A 22,955-nucleotide genomic window follows, 5' to 3' on the forward strand; every position below is an offset into this window, starting at 1 on the left:
GGTCCTACTCAGTACCCACCCGACCCGAGTACCCGAGTTACCCGTCCAAGCCCTAGTTCCCATCATTTTTGTCGGATAAAGCCGATTGTCGCATTAGCGAGTGTCGGATTAACGAGACTTGACTGTATGTGACACTAACAGGATGCGACCATGGTGAGCATTCCAATAGTCTGGTTTCCATCGGCAATTGTCAGTCGTGGCATTTTCTGCTCTGAATGAGGTGGAGGGATGAATGTGCCTTCTAGGACCAGGCTACAGGCAATGCACCTGCAAAACACGAATCATACAACATGCTGCTTTTGCGGCACATGTGCGTTATGAGTTTTTAACAAGCATGGTCATGAACCGAGTTGATCTTGGGTTTGTACCTGGTCTGTGTCAGGATTGAATCTTTACAAACACCACACCTATGTCATTCTCTAATCCTTTCTTCAGACAACTCATTATAGAAACTATGCATTAAACATCAATTTTGTTATTAATGGCTTTCAATATACTTCTTGATAGGACAGTGAAGAGGACTTCAGTTGAAAATCTTTAGATTTTATTGTGTAATGACAGACAAAATACAAGAATTATGGCACTGGTGTAATAGAGGTAGTATTCTTAGAATTATTAACAATGATTATTCTTAGAATTATTAACAATGATATTCTTATATTTTTCAATATGGCTGCCAAGATGGCCATATTGAAAATCAGATTCGAACCATCTTAGGTCAGAACAAGCATGTGAAGTTTCAGCTTTGTCCAGTGATTTCTGAGAGGATGCTTACTACAGATGCCAGATGCTGAAACCAGGCCATGACATAAGCACACTGGATTTTAAGTCACATGATTCACCAAATTTGAACAAATACCCCAAGTAGTCCTGTTTCAAGGGGCTGATAAATACCCCAAACATTCAGTTCTCGAGAAAAAATCCCAGATTGCAAAATAAATAACATGAAAACAATACCAGATATAATTTTATTTTTATTCATTAACAGATACAGAAACATATGCACAGGATGTGTACTTGTTAAGTTATACAGTAAATGCACACAACAGAAAGTACACAGTTTTGCTGCATTAGAGCCCCCCTGCCTAGTGTACAGTGCTGATCCACTCTGCCTGGTCGGCACACCTGCTGTCTGCTAACCATACTCTACAGATCCCTCACAACCAGTGGCAGATGGCAGCAATGGATGTCATTAAGTACAATTGTAAACATTTTTTCAAATTTGGCACAGATTTACGAACATGTTACCATGGAGCAACAACAGAAAGTGCCACCACTTACAGTAGAGAATCTTACAATACAGGGATGTGAGAACACATATCCGACTACTTGGATATTAAAAGGACATAACTACAAAAAGAGATAAGAAACCTATTTTCGTTTTTGTGTTGCAGCCTCAATGTGTCATGATGGTGGTCTGACTGAGGTTGTTGCTCGTGGGACATCACATCATATATCACTACATATTGCGGCACCCTGAGAACACAACTACAAACTTAATGTTGGTATGCAAAACAAAAATAAAACAAGAAGTTATATTGAATAGCACTGAAAATAGTTCACTACAAAACAGTTGACTGTACAAGTTATGATAGTAAAATTGAATATCTACAAAATGGAAATAAAACACATTACTTCATCAAAAGCAGAGTAATGCTGGACAGACACAGTGACAGAGACGTGTACACAGGTACATTGGCTGGGGCAGTGGACCCCTTGCCTAACATCCAAGCAAAGCCCTCCAAAGTTTGTATTACCTTTCAGTGAAGCATTTCTATAACATCAAATAACTTAAGTGATAAACCCTGCACAAAGTTCCCTGTAGTGTAAGTCCTTATGAGAACCATTGATTTTATCATTACATTTATGGAGAGGAATACTCAAAAGATACCATTCTGTATAACATAATGTCAAGAAATAATATCAAGAAACTTATAATATAATCTCACCACAGAAGGGATTATACCACCATAGAATTTAACACTGAAAAAGACATTTGTTTTAGCTTTGTTGTAGACTCGTTGTAAAGAAGACCCTGTATGAAGACAGACCTGGTTAGAAAGAAGCCCAAAGCACTGCATAGGCCGAATAAGACGCATAAACCAATGAGGTGATCTATTTGAGAATAAGACCAGTGTCAAGCACCTACCAGCATTGTTAATGCTTCTCACTGTCCACATGGGGCCCGACTACAAGTTGCTGAGTATTGTGGATTGAAATGCCAGTTATCTCACACAAGGGGATTACATTGCACTGTTTACTTCTACGAATATCTTCACCTATAGTGTGTATGAAACAAGGACATATCTTGCAGTGACCTCCAGAACACTAGTCTCCAACAGCAAGGTTGGCCACTAGCATGGCAGCTCTTGGTCTACCTACGCTAGTACACCGGATACAAAGTCTACATTCATCTAGGAATACAAAAACCATTAACCCTATCAAGCACCAACATTACGTATGCAGTCTTATCCACAGTTGAATATACATGCATGGTAGTTTATATTATGCACACTCGCCTATCAAATCCTTCACGTCTAACACAGGACTAAATGCATTACATGGAGTTGGCGACATTCAACGTCACAACTCATGAAACCTTTTGGCTTCCAAGTTGAATATCTACATTCATAATCACAACTGAGGTGTAATCAATCACAGGTGTGACACTGGCCCAGTCACCTGCAGATGTGACAGTGGATCAGTCACCTGCAGGTGTGACAGTGGATCAGTGACCTGCAAGTGTGACAGTGGATCAGTCACACAAAGCTGTTACAGTGGCCCAGTCACCTGCAGGTGTGACAGTGGATCAGTCATCTGCAGGTGTGACAGTGGATCAGTCACCTGCAGTTTTGACAGTTGATCAGTAACCTGCAGGTGTGACAGTGGATCAGTGACCTGCAAGTGTGACAGTGGATCAGTCACACAAAGCTGTTAAAGTGGCCCAGTCACCTGCAGGTGTGACAGTGGATCAGTCACCTGCAGTTTTGACAGTGGATCAGTCACCTGCAGGTGTGACAGTGGATCAGTTACCTGCAAGTGTGACAGTGGATCAGTCATCTGCAGGTGTTACAGTGCATCAGTCACCTGCAGGTGTGACAGTTGATCAGTGACCTGCAAGTGTGACAGTGGATCAGTCACACAAGGCTGTTAAAGTGGCCCAGTCACCTGCAGGTGTGACAGTGGATCAGTTACCTGCAGTTGTGACAGAAGTTCAGGAACCTGCATGTGTGACAGTGGCCTAGTCACCTGCAGGTATGACAGTTGATCAGTCATCCACAGGTGATATAGTGGCCCGGTCACTGGTAGGTGTGACAGTTGATCAGTCACCCACAGGTGTTACAGTGGCTCAGTCACCTGCAGGTGTGACAGAAGTTCAGTTACCCAAAGGTGTTACAGTGCTCAGTCACCTGCAGGTGTGACAGTGACCCAGTCACCTGCAGGTGTGACAGTTGATCAGTCATCCACAGGTGATATAGTGGCCCGGTCACTGGTAGGTGTGACAGTTGATCAGTCACCCACAGGTGTTACAGTGGCTCAGTCACCTGCAGGTGTGACAGTGGATCAGTCACCTGCAGGTGTGACAGAAGTTCAGTTACCCAAAGGTGTTACAGTGCTCAGTCACCTGCAGGTGTGACAGTGACCCAGTCACCTGCAGGTGTGACAGTGAGTTGGTACAAGGGGTAAGATACACCATGATGTATGGATGTTATTTGGCTGCAAGGTGAAGCAAGGAACATTCCATGACTGCAGCACACTATCAGAGCTCAGCTGACTTGAGATGCTATGGACCTTCCCATCCACAGTCTCAGCATCATACTGTCCTTCATCACTCCCCACAACAGATACCGCAATAGCACACGCTGAGCTCCAGACTGGTGGTTCAAATGCTGATCAGCCGACCATGACATGGCCATGTTTGTCATCTACTGCACACGATATACCTGTACCACATAAAGACACCAATCTAATATCACAATCACAGTAAACATAATACCCAATGTAGAGTAGAAACCTGGAAGACCTTGGTTTTGTATTTGCTATAGAAACTGTTTTGGCTACCTACTGGTTGTAATATGTTCTTCTTACACTCTTCAACAGGTGATGTGATACACAGTTATGAGACTCCATCCTCTTCACTAGCCTTCCATCCACATACTTCTTGGATAATTTTATAATAAACACTTATCTGTTGATCATTGTGACTTCACTATTTGAAGCCATGTGATGGCAAATTCGAAAGAGACGAAACAGATCTGTGCTTATGCCCAAGGACTGAGTCAGGTGAGTTGGAAGTCGGAATCACTGTGTCACCCGTGTTCTACTTGGTACTCCTGCACTAGCTGCTGCATCATACACAGCCGTCCGGCCAGCCAGTGCAGCAGGACCAGTACATGATTAAATGTTACATACTCAATAAGTTACATGACAAAAATAACAACAACTGCATGATGCTGTGTAAGCAGTGGTCAGCTGGTCAGCCAATCACTGCTCTGCTTCCTTGGCCTTGTTGGCGTCATGATCACGCAGATGTCGGTAGATACTCTGGACATAGGTAAACACACACTTCCAGTCGGGGTTTTTCATCCGCACCATATCATCTGTATCCAGTAGAGGCGCTATGTCAGCCCTCTGCCTGCATAACAAAGTCACACAAGTTTAGCTAAGCTCAACTGAATAGCTGTTTTCTATCAAGTTTAAATTCATTTTAATTCTTAGCAGATTAAAACATGTCATAAGATACATTCGTTGTAGTAGTATCACACACTTTAGGTTATACCACAAGCCGGAGGTGAGGAGTGTAAAAACCGAACAAGAGTCATCAGAAAGATGACATATCCCCCCGGCAGCTGTCTGTAAAGTAACGACTAGTAAATGTGCAATTCTCTATGTAATGAGTCAACAGTTGAATGTTCTTTAAGAAGCATACATTGTTTACCCACTGAATAGTTTTCAAATTCTGGCCCGGAAACGAACCCATTCCCCAATGGAGTCTAGGTCCAACTTCTTTCCATAAAAATTGTAAAAAATAAAAATTCGTAAAAAAAAATTTATCAAAAGGCACCACTTCAGTATGTGCCTGACAGATTTGCCAAGTTTCGAGCAAATACACTGAATGGTTTTCAAATTCTGCCCCGGAAACGAACCCCATCCCAATTGAGTGTATGTCCAACTTCATTCCATAAAAATTTAAAAAAATAAAAATTAGAAAAATCCTAAAATATCAAAAGGCACCACTTCAGTATGTGCCTGATAGATTTGCCAAGTTTCAATCAAATACACTATATGGTTTTCGAATTCTGCCCCGGAAAAGGAAATGATTACGGACGGACAGACGGACGGACGGACAGACAGACTGGCTGCTATATCCCCCCGCATTTTATGCTAGGGGGATAACAAAGGACAAAGAACTACATGTGCCCTGTGGGTTCCTGCTATATCTCATAATATCATCCGTATCAAGTAGATACACAAAGTCAGCCCTCTGTCTGCACAACAAAGTCATCTTACTGTAGACATTACACCACCCTACAAGCATATATACGTCTCAATATCACCCAGTAGATACACAATGTCAGCCCTCGATCTGTCTGCACAACAATGTATTCTTACGGTAGACATTACACCACCCTACAAGCATATATACGTCTCAATATCACCCAGTAGATACACAATGTCAGCCCTCGATCTGTCTGCACAACAAAGTATTCTTACTGTAGACATAATACCATACTACAAGCATATATATGTCTCAATATCACCCAATAGATACACAAAGTCAGCCCTCGATCTGTCGGCACAACAAAGTCATCTTACTGTAGACATTACACCACCCTACAAGCATATATACGTCTCAATATCACCCAGTAGATACAAAAAGTCAGCCCTGGATCTGTCTGCACAACAAAGTCATCTTACTGTAGATATTATACCCCCCTACAAGCATATATACGTCTCAATATCACCCAGTAGATACACAAAGTCAGCCGTCGATCTGTCTGCACAACAAAGTCATCTTACTGTAGACATTACACCACCCTACAAACATATATACGTCTCAATATCACCCAGTAGATACACAAAGTCAGCCCTGGATCTGTCTGCACAACAAAGTCATCTTACTGTAGATATTACACCACCCTACAAGCATATATATGTCTCAATATCACCCAGTAGAAACTCAAAGTCAGCCCTGGATCTGTCTGCACAACAAAGTCATCTTACTGTAGATATTATACCACCCTACAAGCATATATACGTCTCAATATCACCCAGTAGATACAAAGACCTCGATCTGTCTGCACAACAAAGTCATCTTACTGTAGACATTACACCACCCTAAAAGCATATATACGTCTCAATATCACCCAGCAGATACACAAAGTCAGCCCTCAATCTGTCTGTACAACAAAGTTATCTTACTGTAGACAGTACACCACCCTACAAGCATATATACGTCTCAATATCACCCAGTAGATACACAGCCCTCGATCTGTCTCCACAACAAAGTCATCTTACTGTAGACATTACACCACCCTACAAGCATATATACGTCTCAATATCACCCAGTAGATACACAAAGTCAGCCCTGGATCTGTCTGCACAACAAAGTTATCTTACTGTAGACATTACACCACCCTACAAGCATATATACGTCTCAATATCACCCAGTAGATACACAAAGTCAGCCCTCGATCTGTCTGTACAACAAAGTTATCTTACTGTAGACATTATACCACCCTACAAGCATATATACGTCTCAATATCACCCAGTAGATACACAAAGTCAGCCCTGGATCTGTCTGCACAACAAAGTCATCTTACTGTAGATATAATACCATACTACAAGCATATATATGTCTCAATATCACCCAGTAGATACACAATGTCAGCCCTCAATCTGTCGGCACAACAAAGTCATCTTACTGTAGACATTACACCATACTACAAGCATATATATGTCTCAATATCACCCAATAGATACACAAAGTCAGCCCTCGATCTGTCTGCACAACAAAGTCATCTTACTGTAGACATAATACCATACTACAAGCATATATACGTCTCAATATCACCCAGTAGATACACAAAGTCAGCCCTGGATCTGTCTGCACAACAAAGTATTCTTACTGTAGACATAATACCATACTACAAGCATATATATGTCTCAATATCACCCAATAGATACACAAAGTCAGCCCTCGATCTGTCGGCACAACAAAGTCATCTTACTGTAGACATTACACCACCCTACAAGCATATATACGTCTCAATATCACCCAGCAGATACAAAAAGTCAGCCCTCGATCTGTCTGCACAACAAAGTCATCTTACTGTAGATATTATACCCCCCTACAAGCATATATACGTCTCAATATCACCCAGTAGAAACACAAAGTCAGCCCTCGATCTGTCTGCACAACAAAGTCATCTTACTGAAACATTACACCACCCTACAAGCATATATACGTCTCAATATCACCCAGTAGATACACAAAGTCAGCCCTGGATCTGTAGGCACAACAAAGTCATCTTACTGTAGATATTACACCACCCTACAAGCATATATATGTCTCAATATCACCCAGTAGAAACTCAAAGTCAGCCCTCAATCTGTCTGCACAACAAAGTCATCTTACTGTAGATATTATACCACCCTACAAGCATATATACGTCTCAATATCACCCAGTAGATGCAAAGACCTCGATCTGTCTGCACAACAAAGTCATCTTACTGTAGACATTACACCACCCTACAAGCATATATACGTCTCAATATCACCCAGCAGATACACAAAGTCAGCCCTCGATCTGTCTGTACAACAAAGTTATCTTACTGTAGACATTACACCACCCATAAGCATATATACGTCTCAATATCACCCAGTAGATACACAGCCCTCGATCTGTCTGCACAACAAAGTCATCTTACTGTAGACATTACACCACCCTACAAGCATATATACGTCTCAATATCACCCAGTAGATACACAAAGTCAGCCCTGGATCTGTCTGTACAACAAAGTTATCTTACTGTAGACATTACACCACCCTACAAGCATATATATGTCTCAATATCACCCAGTAGATACACAAAGTCAGCCCTCGATCTGTCTGTACAACAAAGTTATCTTACTGTAGACATTATACCACCCTACAAGCATATATACGTCTCAATATCACCCAGTAGATACACAAAGTCAGCCCTGGATCTGTCTGCACAACAAAGTCATCTTACTGTAGACATTATGCCACCTTACAAGCACATATACGTCTCAATATCACCCAGTAGATACACAATGTCAGCCCTCGATCTGTCTGCACAACAAAGTATTCTTAATGTAGATATTATACCACCCTACTAGCATATATACGTCTCAATATCACCCAGTAGATACACAAAGTCAGCCCTCGATCTGTCGGCACAACAAAGTCATCTTACTGTAGACATTACACCACTCTACAAGCTTATATTCGTCTCAATATCACCCAGCAGATACACAAAGTCAGCCCTCGATCTGTCTGCACAACAAAGTATTCCTACTGTAGACATTACACCACCCTACAAGCATATATACGTCTCAATATCACCCAGTAGATACACAAAGTCAGCCCTCGATCTGTCGGCACAACAAAGTCATCTTACTGTAGACATAACACCACCCTACAAGCAAATATACGTCTCAATATCACCCAGTAGAAACACAAAGTCAGCCCTGGATCTGTCTGCACAACAAAGTCATCTTACTGTAGACATTATACCACCCTACAAGCACATATACGTCTCAATATCACCCAGTAGATACACAATGTCAGCCCTCGATCTGTCTGCACAACAAAGTCATCTTACTGTAGACATTACACCACCCTACAAGCTTATATACGTCTCAATATCACCCAGCAGATACACAAAGTCAGCCCTCGATCTGTCTGCACAACAAAGTATTCTTACTGTAGATATTATACCACCCTACAAGCATATATACGTCTCAATATCACCCAGTAGATACACAAAGTCAGCCCTCGATCTGTCGGCACAACAAAGTCATCTTACTGTAGACATTACACCACTCTACAAGCTTATATACGTCTCAATATCACCCAGCAGATACACAAAGTCAGCCCTGGATCTGTCGGCACAACAAAGTCATCTTACTGTAGACATTATACCACCCTACAAGCATATATACGTCTCAATATCACCCAGTAGATACACAAAGTCAGCCCTCAATCTGTCTGTACAACAAAGTTATCTTACTGTAGACAGTACACCACCCTACAAGCATATATACGTCTCAATATCACCCAGTAGATACACAAAGTCAGCCCTCGATCTGTCTGTACAACAAAGTTATCTTACTGTAGACATTATACCACCCTACAAGCATATATACGTCTCAATATCACCCAGTAGATACACAAAGTCAGCCCTGGATCTGTCTGCACAACAAAGTCATCTTACTGTAGATATAATACCATACTACAAGCATATATATGTCTCAATATCACCCAGTAGATACACAATGTCAGCCCTCAATCTGTCGGCACAACAAAGTCATCTTACTGTAGACATTACACCATACTACAAGCATATATATGTCTCAATATCACCCAATAGATACACAAAGTCAGCCCTCGATCTGTCTGCACAACAAAGTCATCTTACTGTAGACATAATACCATACTACAAGCATATATACGTCTCAATATCACCCAGTAGATACACAAAGTCAGCCCTGGATCTGTCTGCACAACAAAGTATTCTTACTGTAGACATAATACCATACTACAAGCATATATATGTCTCAATATCACCCAATAGATACACAAAGTCAGCCCTCGATCTGTCGGCACAACAAAGTCATCTTACTGTAGACATTACACCACCCTACAAGCATATATACGTCTCAATATCACCCAGCAGATACAAAAAGTCAGCCCTCGATCTGTCTGCACAACAAAGTCATCTTACTGTAGATATTATACCCCCCTACAAGCATATATACGTCTCAATATCACCCAGTAGAAACACAAAGTCAGCCCTCGATCTGTCTGCACAACAAAGTCATCTTACTGAAACATTACACCACCCTACAAGCATATATACGTCTCAATATCACCCAGTAGATACACAAAGTCAGCCCTGGATCTGTAGGCACAACAAAGTCATCTTACTGTAGATATTACACCACCCTACAAGCATATATATGTCTCAATATCACCCAGTAGAAACTCAAAGTCAGCCCTGGATCTGTCTGCACAACAAAGTCATCTTACTGTAGATATTATACCACCCTACAAGCATATATACGTCTCAATATCACCCAGTAGATGCAAAGACCTCGATCTGTCTGCACAACAAAGTCATCTTACTGTAGACATTACACCACCCTACAAGCATATATACGTCTCAATATCACCCAGCAGATACACAAAGTCAGCCCTCGATCTGTCTGTACAACAAAGTTATCTTACTGTAGACATTACACCACCCATAAGCATATATACGTCTCAATATCACCCAGTAGATACACAGCCCTCGATCTGTCTGCACAACAAAGTCATCTTACTGTAGACATTACACCACCCTACAAGCATATATACGTCTCAATATCACCCAGTAGATACACAAAGTCAGCCCTGGATCTGTCTGTACAACAAAGTTATCTTACTGTAGACATTACACCACCCTACAAGCATATATATGTCTCAATATCACCCAGTAGATACACAAAGTCAGCCCTCGATCTGTCTGTACAACAAAGTTATCTTACTGTAGACATTATACCACCCTACAAGCATATATACGTCTCAATATCACCCAGTAGATACACAAAGTCAGCCCTGGATCTGTCTGCACAACAAAGTCATCTTACTGTAGACATTATGCCACCTTACAAGCACATATACGTCTCAATATCACCCAGTAGATACACAATGTCAGCCCTCGATCTGTCTGCACAACAAAGTATTCTTAATGTAGATATTATACCACCCTACTAGCATATATACGTCTCAATATCACCCAGTAGATACACAAAGTCAGCCCTCGATCTGTCGGCACAACAAAGTCATCTTACTGTAGACATTACACCACTCTACAAGCTTATATTCGTCTCAATATCACCCAGCAGATACACAAAGTCAGCCCTCGATCTGTCTGCACAACAAAGTATTCCTACTGTAGACATTACACCACCCTACAAGCATATATACGTCTCAATATCACCCAGTAGATACACAAAGTCAGCCCTGGATCTGTCTGCACAACAAAGTCATCTTACTGTAGACATAACACCACCCTACAAGCAAATATACGTCTCAATATCACCCAGTAGAAACACAAAGTCAGCCCTGGATCTGTCTGCACAACAAAGTCATCTTACTGTAGACATTATACCACCCTACAAGCACATATACGTCTCAATATCACCCAGTAGATACACAATGTCAGCCCTCGATCTGTCTGCACAACAAAGTCATCTTACTGTAGACATTACACCACCCTACAAGCTTATATACGTCTCAATATCACCCAGCAGATACACAAAGTCAGCCCTCGATCTGTCTGCACAACAAAGTATTCTTACTGTAGATATTATACCACCCTACAAGCATATATACGTCTCAATATCACCCAGTAGATACACAAAGTCAGCCCTCGATCTGTCGGCACAACAAAGTCATCTTACTGTAGACATTACACCACTCTACAAGCTTATATACGTCTCAATATCACCCAGCAGATACACAAAGTCAGCCCTGGATCTGTCGGCACAACAAAGTCATCTTACTGTAGACATTATACCACCCTACAAGCATATATACGTCTCAATATCACCCAGTAGATACACAAAGTCAGCCCTCAATCTGTCTGTACAACAAAGTTATCTTACTGTAGACATTACACCACCCTACAAGCATATATACGTCTCAATATCACCCAGTAGATACACAAAGTCAGCCCTCGATCTGTCTGCACAACAAAGTCATCTTACTGTAGACATTATACCACCCTACAAGCATATATACGTCTCAGTATCACCCAGTAGATACACAAAGTCAGCCCTCAATCTGTCTGTACAACAAAGTTATCTTACTGTAGACAATACACCACCCTACAAGCATATATACGTCTCAATATCACCCAGTAGATACACAAAGTCAGCCCTCGATCTGTCTGCACAACAAAGTCATCTTACTGTAGACATTATACCACCTTACAAGCATATATACGTCTGAATATCACCCAGTAGATACACAAAGTCAGCCCTCGATCTGTTTGCACAACAAAGTCATCTTACTGTAGACATTATACCACCTTACAAGCATATATATGTCTGAATATCACCCAGTAGATAAACAGCCCTGGATCTGTCTGCACAACAAAGTCATCTTACTGTAGACATTATACCACCCTACAAGCATATATACGTCTCAATATCACCCAGCAGATACACAAAGTCAGCCCTCGATCTGTCTGCACAACAAAGTCATCTTACTGTAGACATTACACCTCCCTACAAGCATTTATACGTCTCAATATCACCCAGTAGATACACAAAGTCAGCCCTCTGTGTACAGGTAGTAATGCAGTGGAGAATGACCTGCATTCATCATACTTACTCTGCAGTGTCAAAGGCCAGATCAAAGTTATACCGTCTGTTTTTTGGAGTGAGTGCATTGAAGTCGAAGGCATCCGGGAAGAAGTGATGGATGAGTGCACAGAATGCCAGTCCATTGTTCCAACAACTAGAGAAGTTGGTGATCTGTATCGTCTGAAAACACACGATGTTGGTACAGAAACTGCTGAATCATACATCCATACATAGTGTCACCAAGAAAAGTTGGTACAGGCCTATCCAATAAGATTGAAGTAAATCCTTTATATCAATAAAATGATGCAAATACATGGATAGTGAAGAGGGTGAAACTATATTGTTGTATAGGATAAACATATAATAATGTGAACTCACTATGTGCTGTGACCACATCTTACTGTCAGTCAGTCTGCCCAGTCAATCATTCATGTCGTGCAATCTTTTTTTTTTTTTTTTGGGGGGGGGGGGGGGGGGGGGCTAAACAGGGATCAATCATAAATAGGATACTCTGTTCTGGGGGTATTAGCCCCAAACAATGTTCATAAGCAAAATGTTAAACATATCAAAGAGATTAATTGGTGTGACACTATAGGCTCATGTGTGCACATCCTGGAACACTCACTTCCCAGCACGTCTTCTGGGTGATCTAAGTAACATACTGTCAAAGGGAAACAACACTCATTCTTTCAGTCGTCTAGCCGATGCCATTTTAATTGGCCTGCGTAATCACCTGAAGCCAATTAGCCCCAGCAACCCAAGAAACTGCGCTTCTGACCAACGAAGGGCCAACCGGAAAACCTCGTTGACAGCGAGGGGTAATCCCCTTGAATCTTTGCATTTGAGGGGTTGATGCTTACTATAACCTTTCACCTTTGCAAACTGCATGTGTAAATGTGTGTGTACAATTATGTAGTTTGGTATACAGAAAATATGTTTAGCTATTATTTTTGTAACAATGAAATTCAGTTCATATACTCAACAGCAATGACCCTTGTTTTTCAGGCGAACTGCATATGATACAATTACTGACAAAAGACTGCAAAATATCTCAAAAACGTTCACTGCTGCCTATGAGGGTGTCAAGGTAATAAAACACTCTGTGGTTTGCATTGTGTCTGGGGTAATTTCAATTGGGTTATACGTCCAGGTCTGATGTGGTGACTGTACCACATGTTATGTAATATGCACGTGGCAGCGCAGCAGGAGAGAAATGATTAGTATAGTTGCAAAAAACATCGATCAAAGGATTAATCGATAATATGTTGATTGATAAATAACTGTTATCCTGCACAGTGGATTTGTCAAAAATAAATGCATTTATATATGTCGGTTTACTAAAGCAGACGGAAAACTCTCTTATCTGGGTGTGAAGTGCTGATGTATAAACAACATACTTTGTTCCAAGGATTACCTGATAATATGTAGTTTGATTAATCACTGTTATCTTGCACAGTGGATTTGTCAAATTAACTGTTTATATGTGTCGGTTTACTAAAGCAGACGGAAAACTCTCATATCTGGGCGTGAAGTGCCGATGTATAAACAACATACTTTGTTCCAAGGATTAACCGATAATAAGTAGATTGATTGTTCATTGTTATCTAACTCTATGGAGTTTTTAAAGAACCATGGACATCATGAACATAGTTGTCACGTGTGCTATCTCAGTTGACCCATGAGACATGGCACCTATGTGAAACACCTGAGAAACGAACACAGGTCATAATATCATGAAATGCTAAATATATTTAAAAATATTAGATTGTTACAAAGACACGTGACAGCGGACATGTTTCTCTGTACAGCTTGAGAGGCATGGGATATTGTTCCTTCATGTGGATATCTGTGGATACATTCTTTGAACAAGGTAACTGCCTGATACTATACATATAACTTTTGTCAGGTGTAATGATACAGTAACGAACAGTATAACGGACACGGATATAGTGAACAAACGGATACAACGAACTGTTAAAAAATCCCCAATTTATCTCCAATATAATATCATATAAAATTTATGTATATAACGAACTCTCCACAGCGAACTAACGGATACAGCGAACTGATATCTGATCACCGACAAGCCCATCTACCACCAATTAGTGATGTGTATAATGAACTGAGAAATCTCACTCAGTGTCAAATGGCTGTATGCAATCAGCGGTGAATCAACACAATCGCCATGAATCAACACAATCAGTGGTGACGGATCAACCTTGCTAAACTTGCATTGTGTTAGTCTTACCTGTACATGTAATCTTGTCTGTAAAACATACATTAAACATATAAATTTTTACGAGATTGTGTCCAAGTGTCAGTTCACTTGCATATGCTATCATAGCAGGCAAAAGTAATATGAGTTTGATAACAATGCTAAAAAAATGTTATGAATTCAATGTTATTAAATGAATGTTATAAAATGTTATCAATTGAATGCTATGAAGTGATCACTGCTAATACAAGTCAATGCTGCAATTATGTGTCTTGTGTTTTGTTTTATCCAAGATGGCGGACGTTTCCGAGTGAAAATGTATATAACGAACAACGGATATAAGGAACTGATTTCTCTGGTCCCTTGTAGTTCATTATATCCATGTTCTACTGTATTTGCATTTTGTTTTCATTCATTTGCTGTAGCAAGAATGGGGGAGGCCTCAACGGTGACTGATCAAATTGTTCCCTACATAAAACACATGTCAATAGCAATCAGTTGTTCTAAAGTGCTACGCTTATGGTTATTATTATTTTACATATAATTAAAGCTGCAAAAAATTAAATCAATGTTGGAATATTTTATACCTGATAAAAACTAGTTTCAGATACTATTCATCTGATCATTGCATCAACATTCTTTGAAGTTATATTTATTGTGTATTGCTCTTTATTGCATAACTTTGTTATGATATACGGCTTCTCATTCTTCAATACTCCGATAGGTGTCGCTTCGCGCAGTGAGAAAAGCGCTGAACTCAAGTCGAACCAGTCGAAATTATAGTCCATAATAAGCAAATTTTGAGTCTGCAAAGAGAAAAAGCTGTCCATATTTCAATACTTTCAAACTTGGAGTGTTGTTTCCCTTTAAGCAGTGCTTAACCTCAACTCACCCTCTAGCTCATGTCTTATGGGGTATTCTTAGGTTACATAATATTCTGTTATGCAGTGCTAAACCTAAAATATGCTACACTTTGCTATTATACCAAGTGCATATAAAAAATGATATTGGAGAGAAAGCATCATCTCATACAACAACATTGTATCATTAAACACAAACATAGAAATATTTTAACAGAAGTATAAAATGTACACTAGAGCAGTGAAGAGACCAGAGCAAGACCATACAGAATGGACAGTGCAGGGTATCTCCTGCATGCGATAGTGGGAGAAGTTGGGTAATGGATATACAATAAAGCTGTCATGCAAACAAAGGTGCAACATAGCCGTAACATAGCTGAAACAAAGTAAAACATGATTGACAGACAACAAGGGTAGAACTGCAGGGTAAAAGGGGTTGCTGCAAAGTTTTGAGTCTAACTGTTTGCAACAAAAACTTCTGCAAACTATCCTTGAGTGCCTGAATCCCACTGTTGTCATCATCATTTGCATAACACTTGGAAGTTCTTTCTTCAAGTTTGGGAAGACGCGATAATCTGATGGTGCCAACTCTGGTGAATACAGAGGATGTTGGAAGCTCAGTGAGTTTAAAGCCACAGTCATGCATTGCTGCTATGGGAACAGCAGGCTTGTGCACAGGTGCATTGTCCTGGTCACCTTTAGTGACTTTCCACCACATTTAGCCTTGATATTCTCATACAGTTGCCAAATGGTCTGACCTTTCAGGAGGCAGGATTTCTTTGGAATCCCATAAAACCGAAGCCATCACCTTGCCAGCAGTTGGAATAATAATAATAATAATAATAATAATAATAATAATAATAATAATAATAATATTTATATTAATAATAATAATGTGCAGTTATATTGTGCTAGACTCCATACATAAGGTGCATGCTCAAAGCACTAACATTATTAACCCTCTCAATGGATCCGTGTGCACTTGCATACCATACTCAGCTCCATAGGGAGTATCCAACCCAAGCTGTCTGTGAGTGCTAGAAGGTTAACTGTCTCATCCTACTGGGTACCCATTCATTGCTGGGTGAGGAGGAAGAGGAGGAGATGCTAGATGTTTCCACTGCATTCACGGTTGTTAACACTATCCATGATTACAAATTGCACAGCAAAATCTGCTGCGTCTGCTTCAAGACAACACTTCTCACAATAGATGATGAACCTGGATTTCAGATCAGAAGTCAAAAGCCTTGGAAGCCAGTTCATTCCTCATAATGTTCACAACTCTCTCATGTGAGAGGCCTACTGTATTGACGGCTATATGGCATGTGGTGAGTTGTCAATTATCCATAATCATATCATGTATCTTGTCAACATTTTTCTCAGTGGTGGCAGATGAAGGTCTTGCTGATCTTTTAGGCTCTCTCTTCCCCTCTGCTGCCAACCTCTTTAACAGTTGCAGAAGAGTTACTTGATGACAGCACAGTAGCCAATTTTGCCCATTTTCATAAACAGAGAAAACCTAGTCGCTTTGATGCCCGCAGAAATATACTGCCTGGTTGTGTATTTGGTTCAAATGAAGCCTTTAAACAAGGAAGGTATAGTACTTAATACATAGAAACTGTTAGTTAGGCTCAGAACGTTTCAGCTACCTCTTGTAAGCAAGAAGTTATATATACATCTCATCTCCATGGCAACCATCTGTAACCAAACATGATAGAAACAAACAACACCATGCATAGACCCCATGCATTGGTGCATGACACCAGTGGGCCCCATGCATTGGTGCATGACACCAGTGGGCCCCATGCTTGTCTGGCTACAAGGCACAACACACTGAAGCATTCTGCAGTTTCTGTTAATCTGTGAAGATAACGTGTCATCAACACACTCACTGAACATACTCTTGGTTCATAGCAGAATTTGATTCTGTTTCTTATCAAGTATTAAACACACCAGACACACTGTTTACATCCCCAATTACTGATTCTGCTTTATACAATGTTTCCTCTAATTCAACTAATGATGAATGTGTGAAAGCTCAAAGTATTGCATGTATATCAAAACCATTCATTATTCTAACTCAGTACATGAACGAAAGAATTCCAAGATTGAGTTTCATCAGTGTTTGTGTTGTACACAGGGCACCCTCACACAGCCAGACCAGCCATCTGTTCGAATGACAAGCAGCGACCATGCCACCATACATGGGTACCTCATACTCTGCTGTCTTGGACTTGCACCAGTCTAGCAGCATCTGTTTAATAGCACTGGGGCTCCGCGTCATGCCACGCCCACGGCCAGCACTGGGACAAAAACACACAACATCAGTACTGAGTTTAGTGAAGAACAGAACCACTGGGAATGCCCTGTCACAGGACACACCTGCTAGAAGTGACACTGCATCATCAGCTGAAATAACACCTGTAACAGATGACACTGCATCCTCTGCTGAAATAACACCTGTAACAGATGACACTGCTTCCTCTGCTGAAATAACACCTGTAACAGGTGACACTGCATCATCAGTTGAAATAACACCTGTAACAGATGATACTGCATCCTCTGCTGAAATAACACCTGTCACAGATGACACTGCATCCTCTGCTGAAATAACACCTGTAACAGGTGACACTGCATCCTCTGCTGAAATAACACCTGTAGTGAAGGGACGTGATACTGATGAGAGAGAATACAGAGTAAGTACTACCAGTGCTGGATGGCTGTCACTAGACACAGGGTTATCTAGTCCTTCAAAGAAGGACTGAGTATCTACAGAAGACATTAAGATGTAGTATCAAATCTAATCTCTCCACCCCTTCCTGTTCTGTCCAGGGCAGAAACTAAGCCAATGACACACCGTCTTAATTCTACATATTACACATGTTTCAATTTAAAAAGGGCATGGGTGACCCAGTCTTCCAAACTGATGCAATTTGGTGTGCGGAGTTGCTTCCCTTAGGCAGATATGAAATATGTGATCATTGGTTCAAATTCTAGACTCGCCCTGATGGTGTTTTTTGGTTTGCCAGCACCAAAAAAACTTTGAGCTGTTCTCCCATATTAAGATGACATGCCATGATATGACTAAAATACTGTTCAAAGTTAAACTCTATATTTAAATGTCATCCAGTATAAAGCATCATCCATCATCCTAACCACATATCGTTCATACCCCTACCCTTCATGTACACCCCCATATACCGATGTAATCACCAATATGACAAACACCCCACCCCCATCATCAGCAGAAATTAAAGGACTGCGAAAAGTACTGAGGTACTGGAGGTTAGTTGTTTGGACCACCACCAGGAGGCACTACTGACACCTGTACCTTGTATTCTTTCGTGTTGTGTTTGCAGAAGGCAAGCACTTCCTGTTTGATGGCAATAGCGTTACGTCTCATTGTTGTAGCAGCCTTCTTAGCCAGTGATACGGTAACTAAAGCACTGTGGACAGAACAAACTTATGTAACATGCATACATGCAGCTTCATACAACATAAATACAGGCTATACAACATTCTACCATGACAGTTTAGAATCTTGCATTCTGATTGGTCTGCGGTATCAAATTTTTATTGGACCAAAATATGTCACACTGCTTAGACTTCCAAACTGTAGGACTTTATAACATCCTAATAGTGGTGTGTACTTCACAACAAAACATTACACAGGTCACTTCATTTCCTCTATGGAAGTCAGTTTGAATAATGCTTACAGGATATCTACCTATGTGATGTTACAGTGTCTCACTAAAGTGGTTTACATATTATGGTGACAATTCGGGTTTCAGTACAAAAAGTAAACACATATGCAGATTAAAACCAATCTCCTTGGATCCCGGAATTCAACCTACTGAAAAATATTTGGCTCAACTGATGCCACACCACAGATCATTTCTGATGTAACCAACAAGATTGCTTTTGTTTTGTCATTATGTCATGGTAGAATGCATATAAACCAACTGTGTTTTCAATGAAATGGTTTTGAACTTTGATTTGATACCTGTAAATTTTTCAAATTCAAAACCTCACTCTACTGAATGAAATTTAGAGGTATCGAACATACGTTTAAAACTTCTCCATTGAAAACACAGATGGTTTATCGCCTAATTATACAACACTATACAATACACAAATGTATCAGCAGGAATGTCCATCATCTATAGCAACACTGTATCAGGGTACAATTTCATCCTGATCACAGACCATTGACCAGCCAAGTGTCAGCCATACAGTAAAGATCACTCTGGAATACATTCCAAACACAAATAGTTCTCTTTTCCCTGGATAAGAAATAAAATTAAAATATCAAAAACTACGAAAAGGTTTTACATGAAAAAAAGACATCTAATATCCCATTTTCAAGGTAGGACTTCATACCTGTGAGTATCTATCTATGATCAGCTAGGACTTCATACCTGTGAGAATCTATCTATGACTAGGACTTCATACCTGTGAGTATCTATCTATGATCAGCTAGGACTTCATACCTGTGAGTATCTATCTATGATCAGCTAGGACTTCATACCTGTGAGTATCTATCTATGATCAGCTAGGACTTCATACCTGTGAGTATCTATCTATGAACAGCTTGGACTTCATACCTGTGAGTATCTATCTATGATCAGCTAGGACTTCATACCTGTGAGTATCTATCTATGATCAGCTAGGACTTCATACCTGTGAGTATCTATCTATGACTAGGACTTCATACCTGTGAGTATCTATCTATGAACAGCTTGGACTTCATACCTGTGAGTATCTATCTATGATCAGCTAGGACTTCATACCTGTGAGTATCTATCTATGATCAGCTAGGACTTCATACCTGTGAGTATCTATCTATGATCAGCTAGGACTTCATACCTGTGAGTATCTATCTATGATCAGCTAGGACTTCATACCTGTGAGTATCTATGATCAGCTAGGACTTCATACCTGTGAGTATCTACCTATGACTAGCACTTCATACCTGTGAGTATCTATCTGTGACTAGCACTTTATACCTGTGAGTATCTATCTATGACCAGCACTTTATACCTGTGAGTATCTATCTATGATCAGCTAGGACTTCATACCTCTGAGTATCTATCTGTGACTAGCACTTCATACCTGTGAGTATCTATCTATGACTAGCAACACATAGTACTTAACATCTACAATCCACTGCACACATGTTCCGCCTCAAATATCATTCAACACACAAGCGATACTAGGGTAACATCTCTATTAGGCTGACAACACTTGGTCCTGTAGCAAGGACTATTAAGAAATCTGAGGTAGGCAGATGCCCCTTGTCTGAACTGTGGAAAAAAGTGTCTTTGGTCACAATTAATGATCATACTTTGAGTGTACGAGTAAGCAAAACCAAATGTTTTATAGTAAAGTCCTTCAGAATCTGCAGTTGGTGCACTGCAACACTTCATCTACAGCAACAGGATTTGTCGTCATTTTTTGTATTACAACAAAATCGAGAGGTTACTGATACCTTTGCCACATGCTAACGACTGAATATACATACATTTGTATAAGTTTTATATAGACAGTATGGTACTTCGCAGAGGTTTGATGACAAACAAAATACCCCCTCGCTTGTTGGGCAGACTATGCAGTGAAGCATCCATGCAATCAAACAGGACTTGCATAATGGTCACACAATTTAGGAAGACATCCATGAACCATCATGGACGTGAGGACCAGTGATGCATCTACCCCTGGAAGTAATCTGTCCAGGACCATGAACCATGAACCATGAACCATGAACCGTCACATAATCACATACAACAATCACAGTGTTGAAATAACAGGCAGAGTTTCATTCACATGCTCAATTGCAATATAACACATCATCAAATAATAGCCCTTGTATTAAAATATGTATCCTACTGCATGTGTTCTGTCATGTTTCAAAACTAGGAAACCAAAAGTAGTTCACTGGCTTTTTGAAGAGCTACTACATTGTACTTCTCAACAGTGGGAATGCTGTACTTACTTGGGTTGTGCAGGACTATTGGTGGCATCCATCTGTTTGAAGGCCGCCATGGCACCACGAGAACCTCCTGGTTTTGCTGCAACACAAAACACGCACACACTGACATTCTGCAGTTGACAAGTCTCAGAACTTCCAAGTTTTTTGTAGTGAGGCAGTTGAAACCTTTAATGTGCTGATCAAGTTAAATATGAAATAAGTTTTCACAATTCCAATTTAAAATTTATATCCTACGAAACTCTGAGTAAAACCATGCATAGTATCTTTTCCAATTGTCCTCTTGTGCCTGGTATGAGGTGACTACAATGTACAAGGAATGTACAATGCCTGAGACATGCTACACATGGCAACACACAGTAAACACACACTGCTATAGAACAACAGTAATCATACAAGGAGGGATTCATTAATTAACTACAAATGACACACAGTATGATAAGCTTCCTGTGATGCCCACATGTTGAGGTGTGCCTCTACCTCCCCATGACTCTGTCTTCTCTGACGTATGTACCACCCCATCGCTACTGTTCCAGGACTCTGTCTTCACCATCAGCCTCCCACTGGTGCCCGGGGGACTCGTGGTCTGAAGCTGGTCAGACAGCTTTCTCAATGCTTCTGCTGAGGTGGGCAAAACAAGAAACCAAAGAGCATTCAACCAAAAGGTCCTACACATTCAAAACTTAAAAGTTAGGACAATCAGGGACCACAACATGCATTTAATGAATGATAAAATGAAGAATGATGAGAATGTTAACAAGCAACAGGTCTTTCTGCGGCTGTGTTTTCTGTGACTGATGATGACAAAGTAACTTACAGAGATCCATGCAGGGTCTCGGCATGCTTTTACACACATACACACGGAAAAGTAGGCAACATGCCCAATCTACATACCTGCCCCACTTCCCCCATCTGCACACCTACCCCACCTACCCCATCTGCACACCTACCCCACCTACCCCATCTGCACACCTACCCCACCTACCCCATCTGCACACCTACCCCACCCACCCCATCTGCACACCTACCCCACCTACCCCATCTGCACACCTACCCCACCTACCCCATCTGCATACCTGCCCCACCTCCCCCATCTGCACACCTACCCCACCTACCCCATCTGCACACCTACCCCACCTACCCCATCTGCACACCTACCCCACCTACCCCATCTGCTCACCTACCCCACCTACCCCATCTGCACACCTACCCCACCCACCCCATCTGCACACCTACCCCACCTACCCCATCTGCACACCTACCCCACCTACCCCATCTGCATACCTGCCCCACCT

At 40.9% G+C, this 22,955-nt stretch overlaps 1 protein-coding gene across 8 annotated transcripts in view; it reads right to left on the minus strand.

The window, feature by feature from the left end:
- Positions 1–956: 956 nt before the first annotated feature.
- Positions 957–22,955, minus strand: part of LOC124147724 — a 227,360-nt gene continuing 205,361 nt past the window's right edge. For 3 of the 8 annotated variants that reach the window (XM_046518470.2, XM_046518466.2, XM_046518472.2), the window contains 5 exons: positions 22,141–22,281; positions 21,667–21,742; positions 19,006–19,120; positions 12,628–12,779; positions 957–4,636 (listed from right to left, as the gene is read on the minus strand). In XM_046518470.2, coding sequence (XP_046374426.2) covers positions 4,486–4,636; positions 12,628–12,779; positions 19,006–19,120; positions 21,667–21,742; positions 22,141–22,281 — 635 coding nt within the window. In that variant the 3' untranslated portion in view covers positions 957–4,485. Of the gene's footprint in view, positions 4,637–12,627; positions 12,780–17,886; positions 17,978–19,005; positions 19,121–21,666; positions 21,743–22,140; positions 22,282–22,955 lie in introns of all 8 variants that reach the window. The other 5 variants (XR_006862808.2, XR_007217981.1, XM_046518467.2 and 2 more) reach the window with 5 other exon arrangements.

Source organism: Haliotis rufescens, unplaced genomic scaffold (genome assembly GCF_023055435.1).
Source record: "Haliotis rufescens isolate VD_foot unplaced genomic scaffold, xgHalRufe1.0.p SCAF_36, whole genome shotgun sequence".
Taxonomy (NCBI): Eukaryota; Metazoa; Mollusca; class Gastropoda; order Lepetellida; family Haliotidae; genus Haliotis; species Haliotis rufescens.